This window comes from Prinia subflava, chromosome 17 (genome assembly GCF_021018805.1).
Source record: "Prinia subflava isolate CZ2003 ecotype Zambia chromosome 17, Cam_Psub_1.2, whole genome shotgun sequence".
Classification (NCBI taxonomy): Eukaryota; Metazoa; Chordata; class Aves; order Passeriformes; family Cisticolidae; genus Prinia; species Prinia subflava.
This window is the reverse complement of record NC_086263.1, coordinates 258,471-273,014: the sequence shown is the minus strand read 5'-3', so window position 1 is coordinate 273,014 and position 14,544 is coordinate 258,471. Positions and strand designations below refer to the sequence as shown.

Sequence of the window (14,544 nt, the reverse complement as noted above, 5' to 3'; positions counted from 1 at the left end):
TGCTAAGATTTTTTTTTTTACAGCATTTTAATTTTACTGCACATTTATTATGGCATTGATTAGGATGTATAACAAGATGAAAAGGTTTATGGTGGTATAGCATAAATGTTTAGTAACTAACATAAATAAACTGAAGTTTTGTTGTTTTGTTTCATTTTTAGGAGGGAGACATTTTTATTTAACTTAGGTTTTGCAACACTCTTTATATTTAATAAAAAACTACATATGAACAAATACAAGTATTTTCTTGACCTTTTTGTAAATATGTAGAAATTTTGGGTAAGTTTAAAAAGAAAACAAACAAACAAAAAACCAGAAACACAAGAAACATAGTTAAAGAAGTATCGTAACTGCGCACCAGTTAAGCAGAGCACTCTTCAGTGTCTGGTAGTGTATGTGGTTTTACACCCCAGCCTGAGAGGCTTTTTATAGCACAAGGTAAGAAAGACAAGAAACCATTTACAGGCATTAATTGCTCTGTCTGGTTCAGATTCTGAATGTACTGTATGTGAGATAGGAGCGATTCTTCACTGTCTTCCAATTCCTTGGGAAAGTTCTTTGGCATGCTGAGGGGCAATCTCTAAAAATCTTGATCATAAAATATCAGTTCATACTGAAAAAAAAAATACTTAAACTAAACCATTTTAAGTAAGCAGGTTATGCTCTTGGTGTCAAGTCAGACTGGCAATTCTGAATGCGTAGTCAGTAGAGTGACTATTTTTAAGACTTACCTTTTTCTGCATTTGGAGACATCCAGGATCTAGGTAGCAGATGAAAATAGATTGAAGCTAAGAGTAGTTCTGTTGCAGACTGACTGCTTTACTGTGCTTTCTCCTAAATTTGTAGAAATAGTCTTTTTCCAGCCTCCCAGCCATGGATTTCAATTAGAAAATTATAGTGTCTAAATATATATCTGCTTTTATGTTAGTTTGATAATAAGTTATCCTTTAGACTCTGTCCTAGATTGCTTGAAGCTAATTGTACTTAATGGGAAAAGATATTAGGGGAAGCAGAACACCTGAATGTGGGGAGCTGGGATATTCTAAAGCATGTGTGAGGGAACCATGAAAATAGCATTGATTGCTGTAGTTGTGGAAGAGTGCTGTAGTCGCAGGTGAAAACTTGCACGAGAAGTCTTTAATGCTTTCTCACATTTACGTGTGCTCTGTATTTCTTCATTTACTGAATAGTCCCCCTTATGCTCAGGGAAGGCAGTAGTTCCTGCTTCTCCATATAGATATCAGCAGGTTTGCAGTTGTTCAGTTTCCTCCAGTGTGGCTTTCCTTCTAGTGTTTTGTTGTTTTGTTTGGTTTTGGGGGTTTTTTTTTCCAAATAATATCTTTTCCATAATATACTTACATTTTTTCAGACTTCTTTTCTGGCTTTTATATTAGGTTTTGGTTGGGTTGGTTGTTTTTTTCTGATCTCTCTGCCCTTTGAAGCACAGATAGAGATGCAGTCAGGAGTTTGTGATGCTGATCCATGTTCATTTATGTGCTGCTCTATGGCAACGGGTGGTGGATACCTGTAGCCCAAGGTCCACCTGCACAGGTGGCAGACAAATTGAGCACGAACAACTACCAAGAAGCCTGACTCGACAATAAATGGTTTATGACCAACTAGCTGGACTCTTGAACAGAAACTGGAAATATGAAAAATTAACAATAGCACTTTTCTTCTTTCTTCTTCTTTTTCTTAGATCAAATACCTCAGCTGTTTTAGGCAGATCAAACTTTCTGGGCCTTCTGAGCAGCCAGGCCCTTGTTTCAGTCACCTTCCATTCATGTGATGAAACAATTTCCAAAAAACTTGATTGGTTTATATAGTCATATCAGTTAATACAAAAAATGTTTCTCTCCCCAAATCTTACTTGTACTGTTATATTGTCAAGGTAATAATCATGATAATAATGATGCTATTTCTGACTCTTCACTCATATGCTTCAAGGGCACATTTGATACTAAGAATCGTGTTAGCTAAAATTAAGGAGGAGAGTCTCAGCTTGCACAAGTAATCAAAAGAATTTGCTGTATTGAAACAGATTACAAATAGGGAAGAGGATCATTGTACAAAATGCTGATTTTCTGATAAAATCATATCTACACTTTAATAAAGATAAATACAAGAGGATATGGAATGTTATGCTAAGGCTGAGGTCACCAGAAGGAGGTTTTACCTTTCGTCCTTACCTTAACTTATTAATTAGATATCCACAAGGGTTTCTGTGTCCTTCTCTAAGAGTCTTTATAGAGTGGAAGACACTGACAGAGACTTTACATTGTTGAACTTAGTGGAGACCAACTGTCTTCAAACAATTCTTGTTTCCAAGAATTAAACTGAAAGGAAATCTGCCCTTCCAGCCCAGGTATATTCCATATCTAGAGAAGTTCACAGTTCAGTAACTGAAACTTTTGAGTTGTTTACTCCATCTTCTCAACTCTGGCTTCACTTCTGCTGCCCTTTTGCAAATTTTCCTCTTTGCACTGTAGACAACTGCTCTTCCTACGTGATGGTGTTTTACTTATAGGATAGGAATATTCTCTGTAATCTATTTCATTTTACTGCAAGGATTTACGTTCAATCCTGCTACTTCTGTGCCAGCTGATCCTTCATGCTTCAAGTATTAGGTAGTAATACTGCCATTGGTAATTTGATTGGGCTCAATACCTGCCTTTTAAGTCCCTAAAAAGAAAACAGGAGTGATGGAGTGAAGAAAATAAGTAGTTTCACAGTGTGAAAACAAAAATTACCTCTGACTTTGAAGGATCTTTGAAACTGCTAAGGTGATACTGAAGCTAAACCAGTGAAATCATACTGTAAAAAGTTACTTTGTTCAGGTTTCTGAACAAGCTCTTAGACCTCATGTCTGCACCAGATACGGTGATCATATTTCCAAATTAAAGACTGCAAAAACTTCAAACTCTTTCTTCCTATAATTAACAGTCATGAGTATAAAGGGAAGGCCAAATCAAAACCACTTGTCTTTTGTGAAGCAGCTGTCTGTGAGGGTACTCTTGAACCAAAGTAACATAATCCTTGTACACTTATAAAACAGAGGTTCCTCCCTGAACCAAGTGTTTCATGAAAGTCTAGAAGATGAGTGTCACAAGAGTAGCACTTGTACAATGAAAAGTAAGGTGATGGGAAAGACTAAATGCTCTGTGAACTTGCACTGCAGGCCCTTACATTTCTGTATTCATTCCTGTAGCCATCATGGTGGCTTGCTCTGTGTCTTTGATCACAGAATCACAGAATAAGCTGAGTTGGATGGGACAAGGGTCATCAAGTCCAACTCCCAGCCCTGCACAGCACAATCCCAAAGAGTCACACTGTGCCTGAGAGCATTGTCCTAATGCTTCTTGATCTCTGTCAGGCTTGGTGCTGGGACCATTGCTCTGGGGAGCCTGTTCAGTGCCCAAGCACTGTGGGGGAAGATGCTTTTTCTAGTATCCAGCCTAAACCTGTCCTGACACAATTTCAGGCCATTTCCTTGGGTCTTGTCACTGGTCACCGGCACAGGGAAGGAATCAGTGTCTGCCCCTTCTCTCCCCCTCATGAGGAAGTTGTAACTGCAATGAGGTCTCCCCTCAATCTCCTTTTCTCCAGGCTGAACAGACCGAGTACCCTCAGCCACTACTCACGTGACTCCTCCCTTCACCATTCTTGTTGCCCTCCTTTGGACACTCTCTAATAGCTTAAAATCTTTATTATATTGTGGTTACCAAAACTGTGCACACAATACTCAAAGTGAGGCCATTCCAGTGCAAAGAAGAGTGGGACAATCCCCTCCTTGGCCCAGCTGATGATGCCGGACCTGGTGCCCCCAGAACAGGGATTTCCCTCCTGGCTCCATGGCACTGGTAACTCAGATCTAACTGGCCCTGGACCAGGACCCCCTGGTCCTTTCTGCAGCACTACTCTCCAGCATCTCATTCCCCAGTCTGTCCATACATCTAAGGTTGCCCCATCTCAGGTGCAGAATCCAGAACCTCCCTTTTTGAACTTCACATGGTTGGTGATTGCCCAGTCCTCTCATTTGTTGAGCATTCTCTGCAGGGCCTCCCTGTCTTCAAGGGAGTCCACAGCTTCTCCCAATTTTGTATTGTCTACAGACTTGCTTAGTATCCCTTCCAGTCCTGTGTCCAAGTCATATATGAAGATGGTGAAGAGCACAGGGCCTAATAGGTCTGTATTCACACACAGTTATTACTGGCTCCTCTAAGTACTTCTCTTTCCATATATCCAGGGCTACAACTGTTCGTTACAAAGGCAGAAACTTGCGTATCAAAGCTCCCATGTGCAGGGCTTTGAAGAAACTCTGTGATCCGGATGGTGAGTAGAAGATGGCTGGAAACACAGAAAAAGAGCTGACTTGTTCTGGTGTGTCCATCACTGGCAGGGAAATTTGAGCTGTTGCATGTTTGTCTTAGGCACAACATTCTGTCTTGTCCTGTTTTCTTGTATAACCCCAGTAACTTCATGACTCACCCAGTTTTCTTACCAGCTAAGATGAAAATACCCACACCAGACCAGTTAACTGCTGCTTTACACATTGTGCTTTCACTGTATGTGAAGTTGCCAGTGAATCAGCAGCAGTATAGTGTTTAGTATTGAACATTTTCAATTTTTTTTACCTTTTCCTATTTAGCTATGTGTGATTTCATTTTGGATATTTTTTCTTCCTTGTTCTCAAGTAAGTAGAACCAAGCTGTTCAAAGGTCTGAAATACTGTACTTCCTCAAATTTTCTAGACATCTGATTTTTGACACTGCTTGCTCAACTGGAATCCCCAGTATCACTGCAGTGTCCAAGGATAAGAACATATTGGAACCAAAGGTAATTAAGGAAGCAGGCTCTACTGGTGAACCTAAACTGCCTGAGTTGTCTGTAGGTGATGGTGGTATCTGATCTTTTGTATTGTGTAGCTGAGCATAGTGTTATGACTGAGTTGACCTTGCTTTGACCCTTTGTGTTTCATCTCCATTCAGGCGTGAGTGATGAAGAGGACCAAAAGCCAGTACGACTTCCTCTCAAGGTCCCTGTGGAGCTGCAGCCACGAAATAACCACGCATGGGCTCGAGTACAGAGTCTTGCCCAGAACCCACGGCTTAGGTAATGGAGACCTTGATTGTGGTGCTCAGAATAGGGAAACAGATGAGCAGCATCCTAGCCTTTTCCTCTTTCTTCTGGGTTCTCTTTACCAGTTGACCAGTTCATCTTTAATAATGAAGTTGGCCTAAGTGTACTTAGTCTGAAGATTTTGTCTAACCAGAGTGCATGGTTTGTAAACATGAGTTACCGTTTGGGAAAATTAGATTACCATTGTTCTTTATATCTTTTAATTTGAGTAATGAATACTATCTTTGGAGATGAGTATAGTTTGTGGCACTTAATGTCAGCGCAGAGGGGAAGTAAAGTGGAGATAGTAGCCTTGGTTCTACTGCAATTTTTATTGAATGTACGATAGACAGAGAGAAGGGAAAACATACACAGTGGTCAGAGGTGTCTACACCAAGGCTCTGAACATTTCATCTGCACCCAATGATTAAAGCAGCATGGAAGGTGTTTGTAGCTTCCCCCTTGTAAACATTATTGGTGCAGCTGTTCAGTGTCATCAGTGGCTGTTCATCCTGGTACTCCTAGTCCAGAACTTGGGACAGCAAACATGAGGCCTCTATGATGTTGAGTGTTGTTTCAAATGCAGTACTTCAGTGTAGTGACCAAAGATCATGATAAAAATATCCATTCTCTTCTCTGCATTAGGTTTATTTAGTAAAATGCTTTCAAAAAGTAAATGTTTAAGAGTCCTTTGTGCCCCTTTTTCTCTTTCTTTTTATACTTTATGTAGTAGCTTCGTGCCTTGCCTGCACTTTTGCAGTTCAGCTAACTCCTGCCATCTTCTCCTATCTTCTTCCATCTGGAAAAAGATAATTTCTTGAATCATGGCAGTCAGGTTTATCAGACATGCTTTTAGAATGTGTAAGTTGTCACAGTTGTGAGTTAACCCAGATTTTAAAGTTAGGGGATACCATATGTTTTTGGTTTTGTTGTGGTTTTTTTTCCTTAGTGCTTGAAAGTGGTTTTTGTGCTGGCATTATAGAATGCCAGTTTATTCCTTAATTCCCCTTCTAGCACCAAGGTTATGACTTGCAGCTCCTGTTGACAGTTGTTCTCTGTTCCCATGCTTTGCTTCTCTTGCATACAGGATGATCGTGGAGTTACATCGGAAGGTCTCCAGCCTCCTTGAATTCCTGAAGCAGAAATGGGCTCTCCATGAAGTGCGGGTTGTATCCTTTTCCTACTCAGTCTGTTCCCATGTGCTGTGTCCTGGGAGCAATTCCCTTCCTATTCCAAGTTCAGTTTTGCATCAGAAGAATTAATTACTTAATAAATGTACCAGTCCCTACTTAGAAAAAGTCTCAGCATCATTAATGGATGCTTTTGTGGGAGATCCCATAGCGTTCTGCTTTTACCTCAACTCTTCTCTATTATGATCCCATGAAAGCTAGTTAAGAAAAAATTCCTGCCTTCATTTCATTTCCTGGGTGACCCCATACAGCTTTCATAATAACTGACAATTCTGTTTCCAGTTTCAGCAGTGAGATTAAGGACAGATCTTTGCACTTGGTGCATTTTCACCAGTGAAGGCTTAAGCTTCTTGTCGAGGTAGCTGCGGCTACCTGCAATGTATCTCTGAGCTGTCTGAGCTATATAGCATTCAAGGTGTGCCTGTGAACTTTGATCCATGCAATAGAAGGATTTGTGAGCTAACAGCTGTTCTGTTCTGAACCTAATCCTTCTGACTTGTAGATTTTATCCTCTTCTTGGGCCTTTCATTCAGGCTTTTCTGTTTAATTTGTGAGGGTGCAAGAAGCAGCAGCATAGCACTTGAAACTCTGAAGGATGTCAGGGTGTGTAAGGTGGAGTTTGGTATCACTCATGGGAGGCTGCTTTGCTGTGTAGCGTTGGAGGTTTTGATTGGTTTTGTTGGGGTTTGTTGATTAGGATTTTTTTTTACAATTACAGTGGTGTGTGAAACAGAAAGAAGTAATTTTGTTTGTAATGGATATTTATTTTGGGCTTGTAGCAGGTCTTCATTGCAGTCTTTATTACCACAAAGGACCTAATTTCTGATTATAGTGTCTTCACTATAATCTGTGCTGAATAGAGAATATGTCCTCAATCAGCTAGGTTTTCTTTTACTTTTTTTTTTTTTTTTTTAACTTGCAAAATAGGCTCCCAGATGCTTTTTTTTGGAAAGGAAAAGATGATTGTTACATTCTTTGACACATTTTTTTAGCGTAAAACACTTGAAGAACAGCAACTTCAAGACTCCAGAGACTCAGAAACAAGAGGCAGCTTCTCAGAGGAGAAAGTGATGCTCCATCTCTTTCCAGGGGAGAACTGTACCCTCACTCCACTGCCTGGGGTGGCCAGAGTGGTCCACTCCAAGGCCTTCTGTACCGTGCATTGGCAGGAAACAGGCAAATGCAAACAAAACACAAAAGACTCTCACTTACTCCCCCCTGCCCAAATCCTCGGCATACAGAGTGGTCAGGGGACAGCAAGGGGGCAGCTGAAATACCTGCGGGGAGTGGAAGGTAAGGGTGTGGGAAGGGCAGAGAGCACTACAGAGCCCAGCAGAACCTTACAGCCTACAGCTGAAGTTTCTGCAAGCACTGAAGATGGTGCCCCAGAGCCTGTCCTGGTGGAAGGAACAGCCTCAAATCTTGGCATCAATAATTCCCTCCAGAAAGCACCTTCTGGACTTCAGGATCCAGGAGGACTCCAGGAAAAGCTAAGCTCAGTGGCCCCTTGCATGGAGGGCAGGGAAGCCCTGGCTAATGACCAGGCAGCTGTGCTACCCTCGTGCAGCACAATGTGCACTTGCAGCAAGATCCCTGATGTGGAGGAGCTCTCTCTGCTTGATCCATTCCCACGGTACATGAAGTCCTGCCAGGACCTAATTGTCCCAGAGAAATGTTCTTGCACAGACAAACTGCATGGGAAGGACTCTGCTTCAGCAGCTGGTAATGCTTCTCCAGTGGCTTTTCCAAGCAGGAGGAGTGCAGAGACCTCTGACTCCTGTTCTCAGCTACTGAGAGGTGGTGTGGCTTCCCCTGGCAGCAGCAGATGTGAAACTCAGGCCAGCCACAGCCAGGGCCAGCAGCTCGATGCTTGTACCAAGGATATCACAGATGCAGTAATGGAGGATTCTCAAGAGAAGCTGGGCTCCTTGTTACCACCTCCACCTCAGGGACAATCCAGTACAAAGTCTCTCAAAGATGACCCAAGTCGACTCTCCCAGCAAGTTAGAGAAGAAGGATGGAGTCTGCGAACCTCTGAGAGCCTTACGCTGGCTGAAGTCTACCTCATGATGGGCAAACCGAACAAGCTGCAGCTGGAATATGACTGGTTGGCTGTCCTGGAGCCAGAAACCCAGGATGCTAGAGAGCAAACATCTGAGTCAAGTGCTGTCCCTGCATGTTCTACCTTTCACAAGCAGAGACTCTTGAATTGCCTTTTGAAACTCATCTCTACTGAAGTCAATCCCAAACCAGTAAGTAACTCTTGTCCATGCTCCAGATACTAAACTTTAGTTTCATTTGGGGAATAATTGCTCAGTTTTGCATGCACAATAAATCAATATCTGGCCATGTCAGGAGCTTTGGAGATTCCTGTGTTTAAATTATACAAAAACACAACACAAGACAGCTGGCTACAGAGTGGACTTTGCTTCGATATGCTTTTTACACTGCCTTTTAGCTTCTGGTTTGCTGTGAGTTTCATTGGTGTTCCACTGAACATTTAATGTGACTACTCAAAAGATCAGTTATGAGGTGAGGTGCCTTCTGTTCTGTCTCAGATTCACACAACCTTAGAACAGCCCAGGTTGGAAGGGGCCTTGCAGGATCATCTAATCCAATCTTTTGTGGGAAATAGAGCCTGGATGAGATTAAGATTCCACATGAAAACTGCATTGATTTTCAATGTTTATGTAGTTCAAATTACACAGTGTGAGAGTGAAAAGAATTAATTTCTTCAGAATAGCAGAGTCAATGGAACTGCGCCTACCACAGTTGATTTGTGTAGAAGTTCCCAGATTCCAGAATAGCTGTTTAACAGTCCCAGAAAAACACCCTCCTCATTAGGCAGACCTTAGGGCATGAACTTGCTTTCCTTCTTGTGTTTGTTACCTGTATTTAAGATTTGCCACAGTGATACCTGGGCAGACAATTGAAACTTAGTAAAACATCTTTTAAAAAGACACATAGTTCAGCAGATTTGCTCAAATGCCTGTGGTAGAAAGGATGAGCTAAAGATTCTGTTCCACCAGGATGCAAATGTATTGCTGTTCCCAAACACAGGCTTCTATCTTTGTTTGTTGGTGATTTAGCCCCCCTCAAAATTCCTTCTGATTCTACAGACATGGAATGAAGGATTTTATAAATTTAAATCCATCTTTGTTCATACAGACTTTGTTTAAACTGCAAAGGCTTTTGGTCTGATGCCTCACAGATCTGGGATATTGTCTCCCATTTGGCATCTACTTTTACTTCTGGTGACACAGATGACAGCTAGGCATGACATGATGAAACAATCACAAACGATGAAGAAGGACATCCCTGAGACTTCTGGGGAGAGAGGAATTGAAGAGGGGGAGAAACCAGCAGTCAGGATTTGCATGCGTTTTCCTGTCACTTTCACACTCTTACTGTCTTAATCAAAGTAGCATAGTACTACTAAACAGTAAAGGAGCTCTTTAAGGATGTGTACCATATTGTACATTCCAGCAAAAAGAAGGAACGCATCCTTTCATTTGTCATACTCTTCTTGTAGCATGAACATTGTAGCACTGATACTGCAAAGGCCAGGAAGTTATTTCCTGCCTCACTGAAAGCACTGTAGATGTCTTGAAAGTTGCATTTCATCAACTAATGACAGGAACATGATTTTTTTTCCACAGGGTATCTTAAGAGGAAGGATTGATTGTGTGCATGCCTGCTGTTTTCTCCAGACAATCTGTAACAGCCAAAGCAGCCAGCTGTGCTGTGGTTTATTCCTTAAATGAAAATCATCAGCATAAAACGAACTGTGAAGTGGCATTGCAGTTGAGCAGGGGGTGTAGTTGCCTGTAATTGCACACAGATTCCTTAAAAAGGCAGGGTTTTCTAGAAAACAGTTTAAATGACTTAATGAAACAACTGGATAGGCCTGGAAAATTATTGAAGCCCATGTGTCTCTTGTAAGTGATGTGTGTCTTGGTTTGGAAAGACAGGTGTCCGCCAGGAAAAGCTGGAGCTTCCCTTGGAATCGAGAATGCAAACCCCCTCCCTCCAAATTATTATGATTTTGCAATTAGGGGCTTTCAGGCAAAGATATGAGAATAGGAATAACTGTTCTTTACTAGGATTATTAAAAGTACAAATGTAGGAGTACAAAAACCAACCAAACAAAAATCCCAGAAACTCTGACAGAGTCAAAATACGACCTGATACCCTGTTGGTCAGGGTGCTGGAAGCAGTCCAAAGAAGTCCTCCTGAAGTAAAAGATGTGGTTCTGTAGGAGTACAGATGATCCTGTAGAAGGGTCCAGTAATGGTGAGATGGGTTTGGTACTCCTCTGGGAAATCCAGTGGAAAAACAGATTCCTCTGGGAATCCAGTGGCTAGTGTTCTGAATGTCAGGTTTTTATCCAGGCAGAAATGCTTGGCTCCTCCCACTGGGTGGAGCATCTCACAATGGGATGATGTTATCAGTCATGTGGTGAGCCTTAATGTCTCATTAACAGCAGACATCCCCCTGGAGGGAGGATGGGTGGGAGAAGAGATAAGGGACATTGCTCCACCTGGTTTTAACAGTTGGCCCATTAACAGAAAGACACCCATCCCCTCCCCTCTGGAGTTATGAGATAAAGAAAAAAAAAATCTCTTCAACCAGTTTAAACAGATTTGGAATAGAATACATCTTGCATTGCAACCCAAGACAATGTGTTACAGTGTGAAAGAGAAGGCAAGGGAAAAAGTTCAACATTACTTGATTAGAATTAGGAGAGAATTAAAATGTTTTTGTCCAGATGTATTTCTCACCAGAGCAGTCCTCTAGATGGAGTTTATGAAAAATAGTTTTGCACTGAATTAAAACCAACACTTTTTTTTCTCTTTCTTTCAATTCTGTGGTAATCCAGCACATTGTATGAAGCTTGAGTGTTAATCCAATTGTAACATAAATTAATATATTGAATTGGTGACATCCAATACTGCTAAATGGGCAGGAAGGTAATTTCAGCTGTCCCCCACCCACACTAGGAGGTATTGCTTAGAGTACTTTAAGGTATTGTACTATGTCAGATTTTAATTTTAAGGCTTCCTAAGTACAGTGAGTTTCACAATACATTTGTTATACCAGGACATAGTGTTCATTTAATGTGCATTTTCAGACACCTGAGATGAGCTCCATTGCCACATCACCTATAAAGCCTGCTCAGGAGGAGCAGTCCCTGACTCCCCCGGGAAAGGTGATTGCCATCAACACCAGGAGTCCAGGCTGCACACGGAATCAGTCTGCCCTTCGCAACAAGACTTTTGCTCCTGGCGCTGCTTCCAGTTCCTCAGGTGAGTATTCCTAAAAATCTACTTGACAAAATCAACTTATTAATACCTCACACCATGATGAGAACTTCCCAGTGATGGAACACTGGAAGGAGGAGTGCTCTTACTCTTAGGAGCTTCGCTGTCTGAGAACATTGGTATGTGTTAATTTGCTTTAGAATTGTCGTACGTCCAATACTGCTTTGAATCTTGAATAACAGTGCACATCAATAACACAGTTCACAATCCAGAAGAAACTCTCCTTAGTTGCTCTTAGAGAAGATGCTTGGGGATTTTTTGGGAGCTGTGTCATGATTTAACCCCAGCCAGCGACTCAGCCCCATGCAGCTGCTCAGTCACTCACCTCTGGTTGGATGGGGGTGAACTGGAAGAGTAAAAGTGAGAGAACTCATGGTTTGAAATAAAAACAGTTTATTAGGGAAAGCAAATGCCATGCATGCAAAGCAAAACAAGGATCTCCTTCCCTGCTTCTCTTGGACAGGCAGGTGTTCAACCATCCCCAAGACAGTGGGGTTTCATCATATGTAGCAATAACTTGGGAAGACAAACACCCTCACTCTGAATGTCCACCCCTTCCTTCTTTACCCAGGTCTATATGCTAAGCATGATCCCATGGTGTGGGATTATCACTGTGGTCAGCTGGGATCAGCTGTTGTGGCTGTGTCCCCTCCCAGTTCCTTGTGCATCCTCAGCCCCCTCACTGGTAGTGTGGGACGAGGAGCAGCAAAGGCCATGACCAGTGTCAGTCCTGCTCAGGAGTAACTAAAGCATCCCTGAGTTATGAACACTGTTTGCAACACATATCCAAAACTGCCACTGTAGAAAATTAACCCCTTCCCAGCCTGAACCAGCGCATGCTGATGGCACAAGGAGAAAGATCTCAAGAGAGTATCAGCTTACAACACAGGCAAGTAAATGCCTGAGGTAAAATCTGTTGATAAATAATTACTAAAAATGTTCTGTGCCATCCTGCCACTATAGGTTTAAATTAGATATTAGGAGGAAATTCTTCTCTGTGAGGGTGGTGAGGCCCTGGCACAGGTTGCCCAGAGAAGTTGTGTCTGCCCCTGGATCCCTGGTAGTGTTAAAAGCCAGGTTGGATGGGGCTTGGAGCAACCTGGGATAGTGGAAGGTGTCCCTGCCCATGGCCGGGGGTAGAATGAGATGAGCTTGAAGGCCCCTCCCAACCCAAACCAGTCGTGTGATTCTATGATTATAAGATAGAGAATGATTATGAATTGCCTTTTCTTTAACAGGAGGTACAGCTGCTGTAACCTGTGAGCTCTAGCCCAATTCAGGCCAAGAATTTCAGTTCTGTGCTTCAGCCCAGAAGCATTTGCCACCAAATGTTTATGACTTCAGAAAAGTTTGTGATGGTGTTGGGGTTACTGGGACCAGTTGTAATTGTTAGGCAGTCCTTTTCACACCCCTACTCTGAGAAGCGGTGAATCCAGGAGCAGTTTAACTGGGTTAACTGATGCTGTAAAGCACCTGTGTGGATAAAGGCACATCTTGGGTACCTCAGAGTGACAGGCTAACAATGCTGGCTTTCATCCAAGCTGGCTACCTGCAGAAGGAAAGCCTACCATATTTTTTTAAACTTAAATGTCAATGGGGAAGTTCTACTCAGACAAGCTACCATTATTTCGTTGTGCCAAATGTATCCTGAAGACAGTCCATCTTTGGGAAGGTCTCTTGGTAAATTAATCTCCTCTCCATCACCAGATTGATTTTATTGGGATTGCACTTCAAATTACTATAGCAAAAGCAGAGGTGGGAGTGTAAATAAATCATAAATGCTGTAAAATGGCTCAGTGTTTGTATTATCATCCCCTACATAAGAAATGGTGGATATAGTTTGTTTATGGGAATAGGCCCTTAGGGATGCCTACAAGCTGGACAGATAAACTGATTATCATGGTCTGTGTGAGGCTGAAAACAGTGCTTCAATTCTAGTTTCTTAAGCAGTGTAAAAGTACATTAATCCCCTACTTCCAAGAATTTCAAACCAAGTGAATATTAGTGATATCCATAGCAGGTAAATACTGTCAGTTTGCAGGTGGGACAACTGCATATATGGAGAGTTTCCTGATTTTGGAAACAACTGGTGACAGAGCCAGAATCCTTATGTCCTAGCTCTCTGTGATCCTTCGATTACTAAAGAGTTATTTCCTTTTTGGTTCTACTTTATTTCTTTTAAATTGCTGTTAAAATCTTCTAGGTTTGAGAAACCTCCCTAGACCTCTCTTGGTGGCCAGTCCTTCAAGTTCTGGGAGCACTGAGGCCGACAGTGGACTGTTTGCAGTCCCTACAACCCTGCCCCCCAACAGCCGCCATGGGAAGCTGTTCCTACCCAGCAAGGAAGCAGAACTGACCTTCCGGCAGCACCTGGATACCATCAGTGTAAGTCAGATGGCTGGATAGAAAATGCAGCATGCTATGCATGAGCCAGCTTCCAGGAGGTATCACAGGGATTCTGAATTCATCAGAAAGTATGGGCTGCCTTGTGAAGCAGTGCTTCTTATAATGCACAAGTTTAATATTGTATTAACTGAGATAAGTCAGATTTTGGCCATGTAACTGTGCTTTGAACTGACTGTCTTGGTTTGGAAAGACAGGTATCTGTCAGGGAAGACTGGAGTTTCCCTTGGAATGGAGAATGTAAAACCCCCTCCCTCCAAATTATTACAATTCTGCAATTAGGAGCTTTCAGGCAAAAATATGGGAATAGGAATAACAGTTGTTTACTAGGAATATTAAAAAATACAAATGCAGTAGCACAAAAATAACAAGCTAGCAAACAAACAAAAGTCCTAGAAAACCCTGACGGAGTCAGGAATACGACCTGACACCCTGTTGGCCAGGGTGTTGGAAGCAGTCCAAATAAGTCCTCCTGGAGTGACAGATGTGGCTCTGTTGGAGTAGAGATGATC

At 42.1% G+C, this 14,544-nt stretch overlaps 1 protein-coding gene across 3 annotated transcripts in view; it reads left to right on the top strand.

The window, feature by feature from the left end:
- CRAMP1 (cramped chromatin regulator homolog 1) overlaps nucleotides 1–14,544 on the top strand; it is a 51,577-nt gene that overhangs the window by 22,733 nt on the left and 14,300 nt on the right. For all 3 annotated transcript variants that reach the window (XM_063414802.1, XM_063414801.1, XM_063414800.1), the window contains exons 7-12: nucleotides 4,247–4,332; nucleotides 4,989–5,112; nucleotides 6,206–6,287; nucleotides 7,301–8,560; nucleotides 11,440–11,614; nucleotides 13,833–14,014. In XM_063414802.1, the coding sequence (XP_063270872.1) occupies nucleotides 4,247–4,332; nucleotides 4,989–5,112; nucleotides 6,206–6,287; nucleotides 7,301–8,560; nucleotides 11,440–11,614; nucleotides 13,833–14,014 (1,909 nt within the window). The remainder of the gene's footprint in view (nucleotides 1–4,246; nucleotides 4,333–4,988; nucleotides 5,113–6,205; nucleotides 6,288–7,300; nucleotides 8,561–11,439; nucleotides 11,615–13,832; nucleotides 14,015–14,544) is intronic.